The sequence below is a fragment of the Alligator sinensis genome, unplaced genomic scaffold (assembly GCF_000455745.1).
Source record: "Alligator sinensis unplaced genomic scaffold, ASM45574v1 scaffold544_1, whole genome shotgun sequence".
NCBI lineage: Eukaryota > Metazoa > Chordata > Crocodylia > Alligatoridae > Alligator > Alligator sinensis.
This window is the reverse complement of record NW_005841937.1, coordinates 2,329,522-2,343,514: the sequence shown is the minus strand read 5'-3', so window position 1 is coordinate 2,343,514 and position 13,993 is coordinate 2,329,522. Positions and strand designations below refer to the sequence as shown.

The window sequence follows — 13,993 nt, the reverse complement described above, 5'->3', positions numbered from 1 at the left end:
GTTATCACTCCTGTGCTACCCATTGTTTTGTAAGGAGTTAATACATTGAGTTCAAAAGGCAAGGAAGAAGCAGCAAGAGAGGAGCTAAAATTACCCTCAACTGCCTCATACAAAGGCAAAGAGAGAATTATATTTAGTGACATTAGTGCTTTTGAGGGATACCAGATTGAGAACACTGGAGGTTTAAGTTCTCTATTTCTTCACAGAAAATGCACGGCATTGGGCAGTGACAAGGCCAGCCTCCCTACACTGCCCTGCCAATGTGTCTCAACCCTGACCTGAAGAGACCATCTCTGAAGGTGAGAGGGTAGCTCATTCTCATTGTTTTTGCTTGCTGAGCATCTCCCTGCTAAGATACTCAGCAAGTGTGCCAGCCATTAATGTTTGTGATGGATAAGATTTTCACATGGACCTCTGTCCCTTAGAAAGTGCACTGCAGCAATTTGTCTTTCAAGCATGCCACCAAATAATCTGTTAGATGATAGGCATATGGAGAATTGTTTTCAGTTTCTTGGCAGCTTTATTTTTAATGACATCTAGAAGGATACTTCATGAGTTTTTTTTTTTTTTTTATGTTAACATGCTTCTTATTGCTGCTAATGATCAGATTATGCTAATGAAGACCCCTTCTAGTTAAGGCACTGTCTCCCTGCCTCGTACGGTCATAGTTGCCAGAAAGGGCTGTGCAACTGTGATGATACTTTTCTGTGCTGTAAATCTAGAGAGGGCTGTAGAACATGTGCTTTATGTTGTTTCCTGCATTAGAGTTTGAATCGGCCTAAAACGGGTAGGAGCTGTCTCATGCTGTGCAGCTCTTTCTGGTCCAGCACCCCCATGGCTCCTACTGCACACAGAAACAGTCACTGCCCCCATGGCATCCCACCTGAGAACCACTGCTGTAGGTGAATTACATATAAAATAAAAATGGGTGGAAACTCGCAAAGTATTCTTTTGGTGAGGAATTTTTGGTACCAAAAAATCCCTCCCCAAAAGAATACTCTGCCACTCTCCACCCATTTAATTTAGAGGGATATTAAGTTAGGAGTGCCTCAGTTAATCACAGCTGCCATGATCATACAAGGCAGGGAGGCAGTGCCATAGGAAAAGTGATTTTTTTGCCATGGTTTTGGTGTAAAGCCCCAATGAAGACTAATGGCCAGGCCCATTTGTGAGTGTTTACATCTGGAATATTTAAAAAATAATTTAACGTTTGATTAGCAATTGAATTTTTACCTACAGCAATGGTTCTTAGGTGGGATGCCGTGGGGGCAGTGACTATGTAAAACTGCCCTGCATGCTTCCCCTGCATTAATGCTGCCTAATCAGTCTAAAGAGGCAACAAAGCTGCCTTGAGCTATGCAACTCTTTCTCGTCTGTCCCTTGCCACATTTCTCGCAGAACTGGGCATGGGTCAAACTGTCCCATCCACTTCTGTTTGCAATAGGAGCCAGGGGGGTGCTGGACCAGAAAGAGATGTGCAGCATGAGGCAGCTCCTGCATGTTTTAAGCTGATTAGAGCTCTAATGCAGGAAAGAGCACAGTCTAGGCTCTCTAGACTTTGCAGCACAGAGAAGTATCATCACAGTTGCACTGCCCTTTCTGGCATCTGAACCCTGCTGAGAAGCACCAAGGAAAGCCAAAGCAGCACAAGCAAGCATTTCTCAGCTACGGATACCACTGCATTCAAAAAAGCAGGGGTGGGGTGCTCTGACCCAGAAAGTCTAAATGGATGAATGCCATACCTAACATGAGATTTTTTTGGCCTAAGAGCAGACACTACATCCTGTATTAATTTTCATTTGCTGTGTGGCTGATGTATTTGTGCCACTGTCAGTCATTACCGACTTTGAACCAAATTAATACATGAGGAAAAAGCAGCTCCAAGGTATTGAAGTCCTGGCAGTCCCTCACCTGGTAGTCTGTCATTTAACACTTGTAAATGATGAGGAACAGAAAGTAATGGTACAAACTAAATGCATATAGTTTGAAAGTAGTGCTTCTGTTGTTTAGTTTCTAGTTTGAGGGTGTGAAGGATATATGCCAAAGAAGTAATTTCCAATTGGACTGCTGCTCCTCATGTGTCCACTTGGACTTTTTAAGGCCTAGAAAAATGAATGAATAGCTTGGATTGTTCTTTCAGCTTTACATGGAACTGGCTGTGCTGCCTGGAATCTAGGCCATGAATCGTAATGCACCTACCATTGTTACTTCTGTAGGTAGGTATGGAAATGTAAAAGCATGCAGAGATGGCAACTGAAGAAAGGGACAATTTAAAAAAAAAAAAAAAAAAAAAAAGAGACAAGCCCAGAAAACTTGTAAATTCAAATGGACTTTGATCACTGCTGGCAAATATACAAGTTTTCAGTTTTAGTCTAAACCAGACATACCTGGGTAAAGAAACCATTGACACATGCTTAGGCATTTCCAGGTGCATCTAATAAAAAGTGGAAACTCATGCATGAAAGTGAAAATGTCTGTTTAGGCCACAGCCAGCTCAAACCTTCCTGCTGCTTTAGACATATGTCAGCATAGTGGATACCAACTGAGTTCATGCTACACTGGAGATCAAAAAACAACTGAATATGCTCTGGAGACAAGAGATTTACTTGTGGAGGGGAGTCAGAGATGCCTGAATAAACCAATTCTGTAATATCTCAGGGCTGAATAATTAGACTATTACCTGTTAGAAAATTTTAGGACAGATTTTGAGAGTTTAGTCCAACAACTTATGCTGTTACTGGCAGCTTGCCATTTGGAAAGCTGTGGATTCGGAGGAGTGTTGTATAGGGCTTTCCTCCCACAATGCGTGATAGATAACTGTGATGCACAGAAATGTACCATCACATGCCATGACCTTTTAAGATCAATTAAACCTTGTCGTGGCTTGGGTCTTTGCAGAGATGATTCAAAATGACTACAGTCAAACCGATTAATAATTTTTTTTTAGTCATTTTCTGGAGACTGAAAAGTCACTATGGTTTATACTGAAAAATCATGATGGTTTATGTATTCTGAATGTATGAAGAAATTTAGACTAAGTGGTGGCCTGAGGAAAAATAAACATTTAATCCAGAAACCCTAAGTGTGTACCAAACTGTTTATGACAAGCAACTTAAGACTCGCATTCATTTTACTTGCTGAAGAAAGAGAAAGACGTATTATGATTTGTCCTTGAAAGTGAAAGGGAAAAAGCTTTTAATGCATATGAAAGTGAAGAACTGATAGCCCATATAACTCTGCCAGTACAGTGTACTTAATTCCTCATAACTTCCCTGCTCATTTAGTTTTGGGTATTTTCTGAATGAGGAATGTATATCATATCCAGGTATGATGGGAAAATAACAATTGGAGAATTAGATGAGACCATTGCACTCACTTTATTTTGACTGAATCATTTTGAAATCTAGATAAGAACGATTGATGTATTCCTTAAATCTATGAAGTAGCAACATTACCATGAATGAACTGTGAAGGGAAATTCTCTGCAGAATTTTAGGGAAGGGCTGGCTCTAAAGTTGCATGCTGTAGCATTCGCTCTTCACTATATTTTTAGTGGGTTGTACCTCTGAAGCTTGCTTTGTCCCTTCTATGTAGCAGCATATTTTGAGAGATTAAAAAGCCATTTCTCACACATGGAATCCCAGCTGTTCTATTCATTTAGCACCCTGCTCTTGCTCCACACTTTGCAAATGGATATTAGATAGTTACTGTGATATTCTTCACTATTTTGCCTGTTTTCCTCCTCAACTGTAAAAGCTAAGTATCTCCCCACCCTGCTGGCACACCCATACTACAGCCAGTTTAAAAACATTGTTGTTGTCTGCCTCAGCCAGGCCAAAAGGCCATCTCTCTATCCTTCTTTCCAAGGGGGAGGATTCTTCCTCACTTTCTCTTTAAGTTTGAAATAGTAGTTCCTTGTAAGATTTTAGTGGAACAGGAAATTTCCCAAGATAGCATTTCCTCTATGATATTGTAGACTGAAGAAGAGCGCTGCTCAAAGAGGACTCTGTTTTGGTTTCTGCTCACTTCATTACATTTTGTTAAGACATGTAGTGTGGAACCTTATTTCACTTTACATGCCATTTAGGTATGTATGCGATAGCATAACTGTAATAGTTTTTGGCGCTTACACAGAGTTTGTAGTTTGGCTTTGGTCACTTAAACCTGCACGTATCCACTGAGCATGGACAGATATGCAGCTGTATATGGTTACTTGCATACATGCGAGGCTAGGGAAGTTCTGAAATTTTAGCTGAGCAAAAATCTATGTAGGTGTGGAGCAAAGGACACTGCCATGTTTTAAGCCCAGTAGCTTCAGGGCTAAGATACTTGTCCCAGGAGCAGGAGATCCAGGTTCTAGGTACCACCCTGCCATGTGGAAGAGTTTGAACCTGCATCTTTTCATTCCTAGCAAAGTGCTCAAACCGTATTTTAGACCTTATCCAGATCCTTCCTCAGCCCTCCTCTTAAAGCCAGTCTACTGGATAGCCAGAAAGGGAGAGGCAGAACCAGTAAGTAGCCAGTAAGCCAAAGGGTATGTAACTCGGTAATGTTATTCCCTTCCATGCAAGGGTATGTAATTCATGTTCCTTTGCATGGAAGGGAATCTTGGGGCCTCAGTGCAGTATGGTAGTGTGAGAGTGATGGTGTACTTGTAGTTATTGAGATCTGCCTTTATTCCAGCAATACAGTTGGACCAATAAAAAGGTATCACCCAAAAATCCTGGTCTCTCCATGCAGTATGATGGAGGGTTAACAGATTGAATTTTATTAGTAGATGTTTAGGATTGTGAATCCAAAAAGATGACAAAACTGGTAGGGAAATACAAATCGCCCGAGCAAGGGACTAACACTAGAGGGATGAGGGTGAGGAGGGGCATGCAACTAGGTTACAGAAAATACAATGTTAGCCAACTAAGCCCGGGGGTGGGGGAAGGGGAGGGAGGGGGTTCGCAACACTGAGAGAGGAAGAAGATAGATGCACACAAACCTGTACAATGGTCCACAGTGGTGGAGGAAGTAGGTCAAAGAAAGTGTCTCAGTCCATATAGTCTCATTGCGGGGGTCCTCTTTGGGTGGAGCGGGGTCGTCCGTTGCTGAAGAATCCTCTCAAAGATAAGTCCATCTGGTGCTTTCACTAAGCTTTCAGGGAAAACAAATCATAAAGGCTAGGGACAGAAATTAGATGTAAACTGGTATAAGTGATTGAAAATCTGCTCATATCTGTATCACATTAGAAGTTCAGTGCACATAAACCACTTTCAAAAAGGCTGAAACCAGTTTAAGATTAACCTGGATGGATGTAGTATCAGACCTAACTGATTTTTAGGTTAAAATCAGTCCCAGATACTCCAGATTCAAATCAACTCAGTCCGCCAGCAACCCAGGAAGCTTTTCAACCCCTCCCCACTGCACAACCTCCGCCCTCCTCCCTTGTAGGGTAGGTGGGCTAGTCTTGGCCTAAGCTTTCTGCCCCAGCTGAGCAGGGAGGTGTGCTCTAGCACCCCCTGGCTTCTGGCCTGAGCCACTGCAGGCATGTGGCTAAATTTCTGGAATAAAAAATGAATATCATTTCACTTGCTTATTGGTTTAGTCTGTGCAGTTTAGATTAACCTGCAAAGATTGAATCAATTCAGCCTTGGGCTTTTTTGACTGTGCTTAGCCAAAAGGAAGCTGTATCCCTCCAGTACTTGTAGCAATGTAAGAAAGCCCAACAGTACCAGACTAACAAAACAATGGATAGCTACTTCCTGGAGAGGGGTGGGGGAAGAAGAGAAATCACATGCAAGCATATGACTTTTAACATTCCCAGTCTTGCTTTTACAGGGTATCATGATTGTGATCTCTGGATCATTCAACACAGAGCAAGTAATTTACTCGCTCTTCTCAATGCTTTACCCTGTAGTTTCATTATCTTGTTTACCTCCCAAAAATTTCATACTCTAGTAACTTTTTATTTGCTCTTTTACAGAAAAAGAAGAGGGAAGGCATTGGAAGCAGCTCACTGCCCAGCAAGGCAAATTCTGACTTAGATTTAGTGAGAGAACATGGCATTTTGTTTGAATGTTCCCCTGATAACTGGACGGACCAAAAGAAACCACCACCAACTATGACTTACTGGGTTGTAGGGTAAGTAATGTATTTACTCAGATTTATATTAGATGCATGTGTCCACCTCACAGCATTCTGTAGTACTCACTGTATCTATGTGTTCTGCGTTGTGGGTATCCTGTGTTTTCTTTGGCTGTCTCTGAAACTATCAAACCTCTCAGCTGCATTATGCTCCTCACACACAACTCTTATTCAGTGGTATGGGGAAGAAAAAGATAGAAATGTACAAAACTAAGAGAAGGAGAGAGATTAAGTCAGTTTTTTTCCTCTAAGAAATCCTTTTGAGTTGATTTTCTCATTAATTTCTAGGAGTACTGTCCTTTCTCCACAATTATCTCATGTTACTTTGGCACCAAACAGTTCTCAAAAGTAAATGTCAAACACCCAGAATAAGGATCATTCTTAAAAAAACAAAGAAAACTATAGTGGGAAAAAATAAGTTCTACTGCAACTTGAACTCTTACAACTTTGGAAAACTATGCAGTTGTTTCGGTCCAGAGCATTAGGCCACCACTTATCTTGCATCACTCTTCTCCCATCTTTTTTAGCACTGCCTTTCCGGTCTGTATTACAGCTCGAGTGATGAGAAAGGTTCAAGCTCAGTCCATCAACAGTACTTGACCTCCTTCTGTTTCCAACATTCTGTCTTCAATCTCCTTACTAGACAAAAAAGAAAGGAAGACAAAATGTTCCAAGAGCTGGAAGGACTGACATGCATACTGATCCATTCTTCCCCCATGCACGCAGCAAACTATTTACAGGCATGGGATCAAATGAGCGTTTAATCACTATGTTTGATTGACACACTGAACTTTTGCTGAGCATTTGAGCTGTAATACTGATTGTAAAGGGTTTTGCTCCAGGTACTTCAGGTTAAGACCACAGAAACCACATTACCAAAGCACATTTCCATATGTGAGCTAAGACCCCACTCCTAATATGTTTAGGGCGAACGTCACCATAAAAATAATCAATTTAGCCTCCAATCATCATTTTTTTTAATGGTATTTTTGAACTACCCTCTTCTTTAGAACAGAGTATGCCAGTTTTTAGTTTACTCAGTTATCCTTCAACTCAGATGTCTTAAGATGAATAGACAAATGGCTGTACGTAACTACAGTATGTATGCCTTGACAATACTGCTGTTAGGACAGAAAAGGCTAAAATCCTGAGATCTCCTTCACATGTTTATGGAATCTTTAAGAAAAGTTTTTGTTTTCCAGTCTCAGCATGATCAAATGACATGTGACACCAAGTGCAATTCAATATTACTTGGGGAGAAAACTACTGTAGTCACACATTAATAACCTTATTGTTTAGGTTCCCTCCCTGTAGGCAACCAGAGAGCTGGTGTGTAGGAAAGCACCTGCCGAAAGAAACAGTATTAATTTTTAAAAGATGTGAATAGTGTAGCTTTCCTCCCAAGTACCCTTGTGAGTGAAGCCTGAGAATAATGAGTCATGGAAAACTGCAGAGAAAGCAGTATGGGTGAAGGTATACAAAACCTGAAAAAGTTTTGTACTCTTCAATCTTAAAGGCAAGTGAGTGGAAATTAAACTTAAATTGTTTTGAATAGCTAATAGATAGCGATCAGGTGATGTAGAGGAGGGCTGTAGACATTGGCCATTAGCTTTACTCTACAGTTGTTTTCAGTTTGTTATAGAAACCTCATAAAATATGGAATTTCTAAAACAGGAAACAAACACCTCCTCCTGACACTGGAATTTTGTTTTTCTCTAGGAGACTCTTCCTACATCCAAAACCTCAGGAGTTTTATGTCTGTTTTCATGACTCAGTCACAGAGGTTGCTGTTGAACTGGCGTTTAAGCTGTCCTTTGGCTTAGCTATATAGATGTATTTCCTGACCCTGCAGCAGTCCTGAGCTGTGCTGAAATCTCTCTAAAGTACTTTAATCTAAACAGAAATGAATTAAGTCATGATGCCCTTCTGTGAGTACTTTGAAGTTCTTTAAAAAAAAGAAAAGAAAAGAAAAAGAACTGGCTCTCTGTTAAACAAAGAAGTAACATTTCAGTGCTGATGTATAACATCAACTGCATATGGAAAGAGGTTTTCCTGAGCACGAAAAACCATCTTTTTTATATACAATCAAATGAATCATGATGAATAAAGATTGCAGTTTTACTGCATAGAAACATTAGCATGTTGTGTACATTACAGTAATGTCCAATATGAAATATAAGGTAAAAGATATTACACTTGATATGCTGTCTCAGTATTTGGCAATCAGTGATGGAAAAAGAAACTTCCTCAGTAATTAAGCTCATGCAGCTTTGAAGGCATGAAAATCCTGGACATTTCAGTACTTCTCTTAATAAAATGAAGGGAAAATCTACAACCAAGTGGCATTGAGATGTGCAAAATTAGCAGGTTATCTGCATTCTGCTCTTCCACAATCAAGAGCTGTTGTGCTGTTAATATGTTAGTAGATTTCATGAATGGTACCATTAAAACAGTACAACATTGCCATAAAACAGACTGGATCTTTATGAAGTGATAGAAAATAAGAATGTGTATGTAAAAAGACATTAGTTGATAGTTTTGTTTCTCAAAACTATGCATGAACCTAATTATTTTTATATTATTTTGATGGTTTTTAATAAAGAAATATGTATATTTATAAGATGAAAACAATGTACTGTCTTCATTTTCTTATATTTACTTATGTTTTCTATTTGTCACATTAGGCAATATTTACAATTAGTTAGTCCTGTTATAATTTGCTGACTTTTGTTTTTGGGGGTTTTTTAAAAATAAATTGGTCATTACAGGTTGGTTCATAGGAGGTAAAGAAAAGTGAACAAATAAATTAGAGAACTCCTACCAAATCCATCTTTCCTGCAGACTGCTATAAAATGTGTAATCTAAAAGCCAAACTGTTTTCAATAGCTTTCTTACTAGCTGCTTTAATTTAGAACAAACATTTGTGGGTCCTTTCTTTTTATTCTCTCCTCCCTCCCTAGGTAACATATACAAGTATAAATACTTGTATATACTTGTATTATGATGCTACCAGAAGGGCCAGCATTAATCACATTCTGTCAATGGCTGAACAGTTCTTTTTGGGGTTCTGCCATCACTGATTGCTTTTCATGGTTCAGCCAGCAAGAGAAAGCAGGGTGATCAAATCAAGCCTGATCAAATTTGTATCTAGTTCTGGGGCACTACATTGAGAAGGATATGGAGAAACTGGAGAGCGATGAAATGATAAAAAGGTTGCAATGCAAGCCATATGAAGAAAATTTGAACAAACTAGGTATGTTTACTTTAGAGAAAGAGAGATTAAGGGGGGACATGATAGCATATTTGAAAAGCTGCCAGAAAGGGAGAAAACTTGGGAGGGAGAAAAATTGGTCTACCTGGTCAGAGGGCAGGGCACAAAACAATAGGTTTAAACTACAAAAAAGAGAAAATCTCAGGGAGAAAAAAAACTTCTTAACTTTAAGAATAGGACAATGGAGCAAGGTGCCTAGGTGAGTTGTGGAATCTCCTTTATCAATGGTTTTCAAGAAGAGGTTGGATGGTTTAGGATATATGAATTCTGCCTCTGTGGAGGGGGTCGAATTAGATTAACTTAGATGTGCCTTCTAACTCTAGATTTTAGTAGTATGGTTCATAGGAACATAGGAAAGTAGAAGGGACTTCATAAGGTCATCTAAGTCTAGACCCCTACTCAAAGCAGGATCATCCCTAATTAAGTCCTTGTGCCCTTCTGTGTGTACTTTGAAGTTCTTTTTGTTTAAAAAAAAAAAGAAAAAACTGGCTCATGGACTAACTCTGTTAAACAAAGAAGTAGCACTTTGGTGCTGATGTATAACATCAACTGCATACGAAACGAGGTTTTCCTGAGCATGAAAAACCATTGTTTTTATACACAGTCAAATGAATCATGATGAATAAAGATTGCAGTTTTACTGCATAGAAACATTAGCATCCCAGCCAAGTGTCTGTCTAACCTACTCTTGAAGATATCCATGGATTGAGATTCCACAACTTCTCTAGGTCCCCAGTTCCAATGCCTGACCAACCTCAGAGTCAGGAAGTTCTTTCTAATCTCCAACCTAAGTTTCCTCTACTGCAGCTTGAGTCCATTGCTCCTAGTCCTGTTCCCTTCCAAAGAAAAAAGTCCGTCTCCATCCTCTCCATAATCACCCTTCAGGTATTCTGAGACTTATTAAATCTCTTGTCCATCTTCTATTCCCCACACTAAATAACCCTAGCGTTTTCAGCTTTTCATCATTAGTCATACTACCCAGGCCCTTAATCATTTTCATTGCTCTGCCCAGGACTCTTTCAAAAACAGTCCATATTCTTGAATCATTGGGCCCAAAACTGGATGCATGTTCCAGGTGAGGTCTCACCAGTGCTGAGTAGAATGGAAGAATCATTTCCCTTGATTTGCACATAATACAACACAGCACACTGTTGACCTTTTTTTGCAACAAGAGCACGCTGTTGGTTCATGTTCACCTTATGGGTCCTCTAGCTTCCAGGTTATTTTCTGCAGTACTGCAGCCTATGTATTCATTCCTCAGTCTGTGTTTGTACATCAATAATTCTATTCCAAGTATAGGAACTGGCACTTATCCTTGTTGAATCCCATCTGATTGACTGCAGACAATTTTTCCAATCTATCCAGGTCATTCTGGATCCTAGCCTTGCCCTCCCCAGTGTCTGCAATCCACCCAACTTAGCATCGTGTGCAAATTTGCTAAGCATGCACTCAATCCCATCATCCAAATCATTAATGAAGATTTTGAACAGTACCAGACCCAGCACAGACACCTGAAGAACCCTTTTTGATATCTCCTCACAATTGGACATGGAGCCATTGATGATTACTTGTTGAGTATGATGATCCATCCACTTATGAATCCATGCTGTGGTGCTTTTATCTAACCTGTTTCCTTAGCTTGTTAATGAGAATGTCATGGGAGACAGAAGGCCGGATAAGTCTTGGCAATGTTTCCGTGACATCTTGCATGCAGACTCTTGGCAATCATCCAAACCAATATGTCAGGCTGGCAGATGGATGCTTCCATACCCTGCAGAAAGGAATTGCCAACCACCATTACCTATTGCTTCCTCCTGGCAGCAGAAGTCTCGATCTTAGTTCTGCTAGGGGAATATGGTATGGCATCTCCACCTCTGGATTGGGCTCTGATGCCAGGACTTCATATCTGTTCTTCATCTAGACAACCACAGGTTCAGAAGAGGCTTTCTGTTGCTACAGGTGACAAACTGCCAGCTTCTGTCTTCCAGAAAATCTCCACCTTGTCTTCCAGTGCCCTCTTTACCTGTCCCTCTTCATGATGCTGGAGGTCTCTGTACATTGAGTCAATGAAAGTGTCATGCTTGCAAATACTTCTGATCCTGTCCACCACCTCCTGCAGCTCCTTTACCTGATTCCTGAGAGAATCTACTACAAGACACCTCTCATACTGCAAGCACACTCCCACTTGGCTGTCCCTGTCCAGGATCTACAGGCCACAGGCTCTGCAAACCTGGCCAGAAGTTAGGTGGAAACCTCAGTGATCAGTGGCTGTAACTAGACAGCTCATGCAGGTGCCAGCTGAGGAAGAGCTGGCAGTGGCAGGGGCTTTGGCATTGCAACATCTTTGAGCCACCCTCCTGATTCTCTGGCAAGCTCCTCCTTCCTTATCTACTAGTATTCCTAAAGAATTCCCTCTTCCTCCCTTACCTGCCTCCACTCAGCAAGTTTGTAGTGAAGAAAGAAATAGTCTAGGGAAACTCCCTACTTGGAGTCCCCTTTTCACTGGTCCCATATTGCTGATTTCTAGGAAGCCTGGCTGTAAAACAAGCATTTTCCTGTTCACATTGCAGTCGGCTCAATCAGTTGCTGAGTTTGAGAGCTCCTCTGCTCATTTCTCCAAACAGTCCTTCAAAATGAAGGGTTAAAGCTACACCACTGCAGCAAACTGAAGCTACAAGCCAGGTACTCACCAGCACTCACAAACCCTCTCCCCCAGGCAGCTATGGCTTCCTACTCCTCTCCCAAGTAGGCAGCTCACTCAAACTCTCCTGTTTGCTGTCATATTAGCTGGTCCAATGTCACTTGCTTCTTTAATGGTTGCACAATTAAGCTGAAGTTAAAATGGGTAAGAAAACAAAGGAAGACTGATTTGCAGAAAATCACGCTTAAGGTGTTTCAAAATGGGAAATTCAGATCTGAGGCACACACAAATGTGTGGTCATTTGGAAGATTTTGATCTATACTCCATATGTACAAAATGGTGGGCAGTATAATATGAAATTGACTGCATATGTGAAATATTTACAATTCTGCTGACATTTGTCAGCACTTAAAAAAAGTAAAGTGCTATAGGACTACTTGGTATTAAAATGAGGGATTTTGCAGTCACTGCTGAACTTCTTCCTGCCTGAAACAGCCCAGGTATTGAAGGTGAACATACATGCAAATAAATGCACACTTCAAAGAAACAAAGTGGGCAATGTAGTAGAAAAGTCACTAAATCAGTCCATAATTACTTTAGTTGCTGATACCCAGAGGGGTTTCAGAATATCACAACAAGACCCGCATCCCTGCACCGCAGAGTCCTGGCATTGGTCAAGTGAGCTGTGCGGCCCTTCCAGCTTGGCATGGGGGTGGGGAAAATGTCCCTCCGTCATTCCAACCCCATCAGGCCTCCTACCTCAGCCCTCTGGCTGTAATCCCTGGGGCTACAACTAATCAAGCCCACAGCTCTCCACACTCTAAACCTCCAGGCTACATAGAAACAAGCTAATGTCCCCAATACCTCCCATCCTGTAGTCCAGTTAACTGCATTCTCTAAAGATTTTACAATATTGCCAATAAGCAAGCTACACCCAAAGGGACAGGAAGGAAGAGGGAAAAAACAGACCAGCACTGGTATCAGCATAGGACCAGTGTCCAACACTCCAAGGCAGGAAATGGAGTGGGACTAAGGTATAACAGTTAAGGAATGGAGGGTAACTAAAGAGGAAACCACAAGGACCAGGAAACAGCAGAAGGGATAGGAGGCAGGACTAGCAGATAATGCACCAAAGGCCCTAAAGCAGGACTAGGTAGCAACAGACATGAAGCAGAGCATGACAGACCAAGTGACTACAGATTAAAGGGATCAGAGTAGGCAAAGACACCAGGAGAACAGACACAGTAGGAAACAGAAGTTAAGGGAGACAAGCCAAGGGGGGAAAGAAGGAAGAGGGAGACAAGAAGACAGCATAAAGAATGCCTGGGGAAAGGGGACTGCAGACAACACAGGGAAGTGAAGGAGGAGGGTGAAGGAGCCCACAAGCTAGGGGTCCACACAAAGCAGCAGTATGCAACATGGTGGGGTGGGGGGAACAGAATTGATTGTGAGAAGCAGATGCAGCTAAATGAAGTGCCCAAGTGCCTTTGTTAAAGGAGACATTGTCAGACTGTTGCTGGTTGGGACTGGCAGGACTCCCACAGGCTAAGTTAAGGCCACAGGTAGGTTGGACTTTTGAAGACAGGGTTAAGCCAGGTAGATGCGCACGTCCTACAGCTACAGGGAGGTGCTAGGAGAGGAGGGTTTTCTGTGCACTGTCTTGCCACCTGTGCCATTAGCTAAGCTTTTAGAGCCCAGTGTTCCCCAGCTGTATAGCCGAAGAATTTCCTCATTCTCCAATACTAAGGGTGCTTACACAACCATTTTCCACATGATTGGGCCTCAGTGCTCTACAGCCATGACATAACACAGGGGTCGGCAACCCCCGGCACATGTGCCAAGCATGGCATGCAAGGCCATTTTCCTCAGCATGTGTTGGGGCCAGGGAGGCAGCAGCTGTTTGCAGCCTCCCAGCTGCAGCTGCCCCCGCTCCGGGTCACTGCTCGCCG

General features: G+C 41.6%; 1 protein-coding gene across 6 annotated transcripts in view; it reads left to right on the top strand.

The window, feature by feature from the left end:
• INTU (inturned planar cell polarity protein) overlaps positions 1 to 8,750 on the top strand; it is an 83,428-nt gene extending 74,678 nt beyond the window's left edge. For 2 of the 6 annotated variants that reach the window (XR_003093086.1, XM_006019738.3), the window contains exons 15-16: positions 5,972 to 6,129; positions 7,852 to 8,750. Coding sequence is in view for 5 of the 6 variants with exons in the window: in XM_006019738.3 (XP_006019800.1) it covers positions 5,972 to 6,129; positions 7,852 to 7,963 (270 nt within the window). In the remaining variant the exon portion in view is untranslated. Of the gene's footprint in view, positions 1 to 206; positions 300 to 2,140; positions 2,217 to 5,971; positions 6,130 to 7,851 lie in introns of those variants that run through there. The other 4 variants (XM_025199139.1, XM_025199138.1, XM_006019739.2 and 1 more) reach the window with 2 other exon arrangements.
• The last annotated feature ends 5,243 nt before the right edge of the window (positions 8,751 to 13,993 follow it).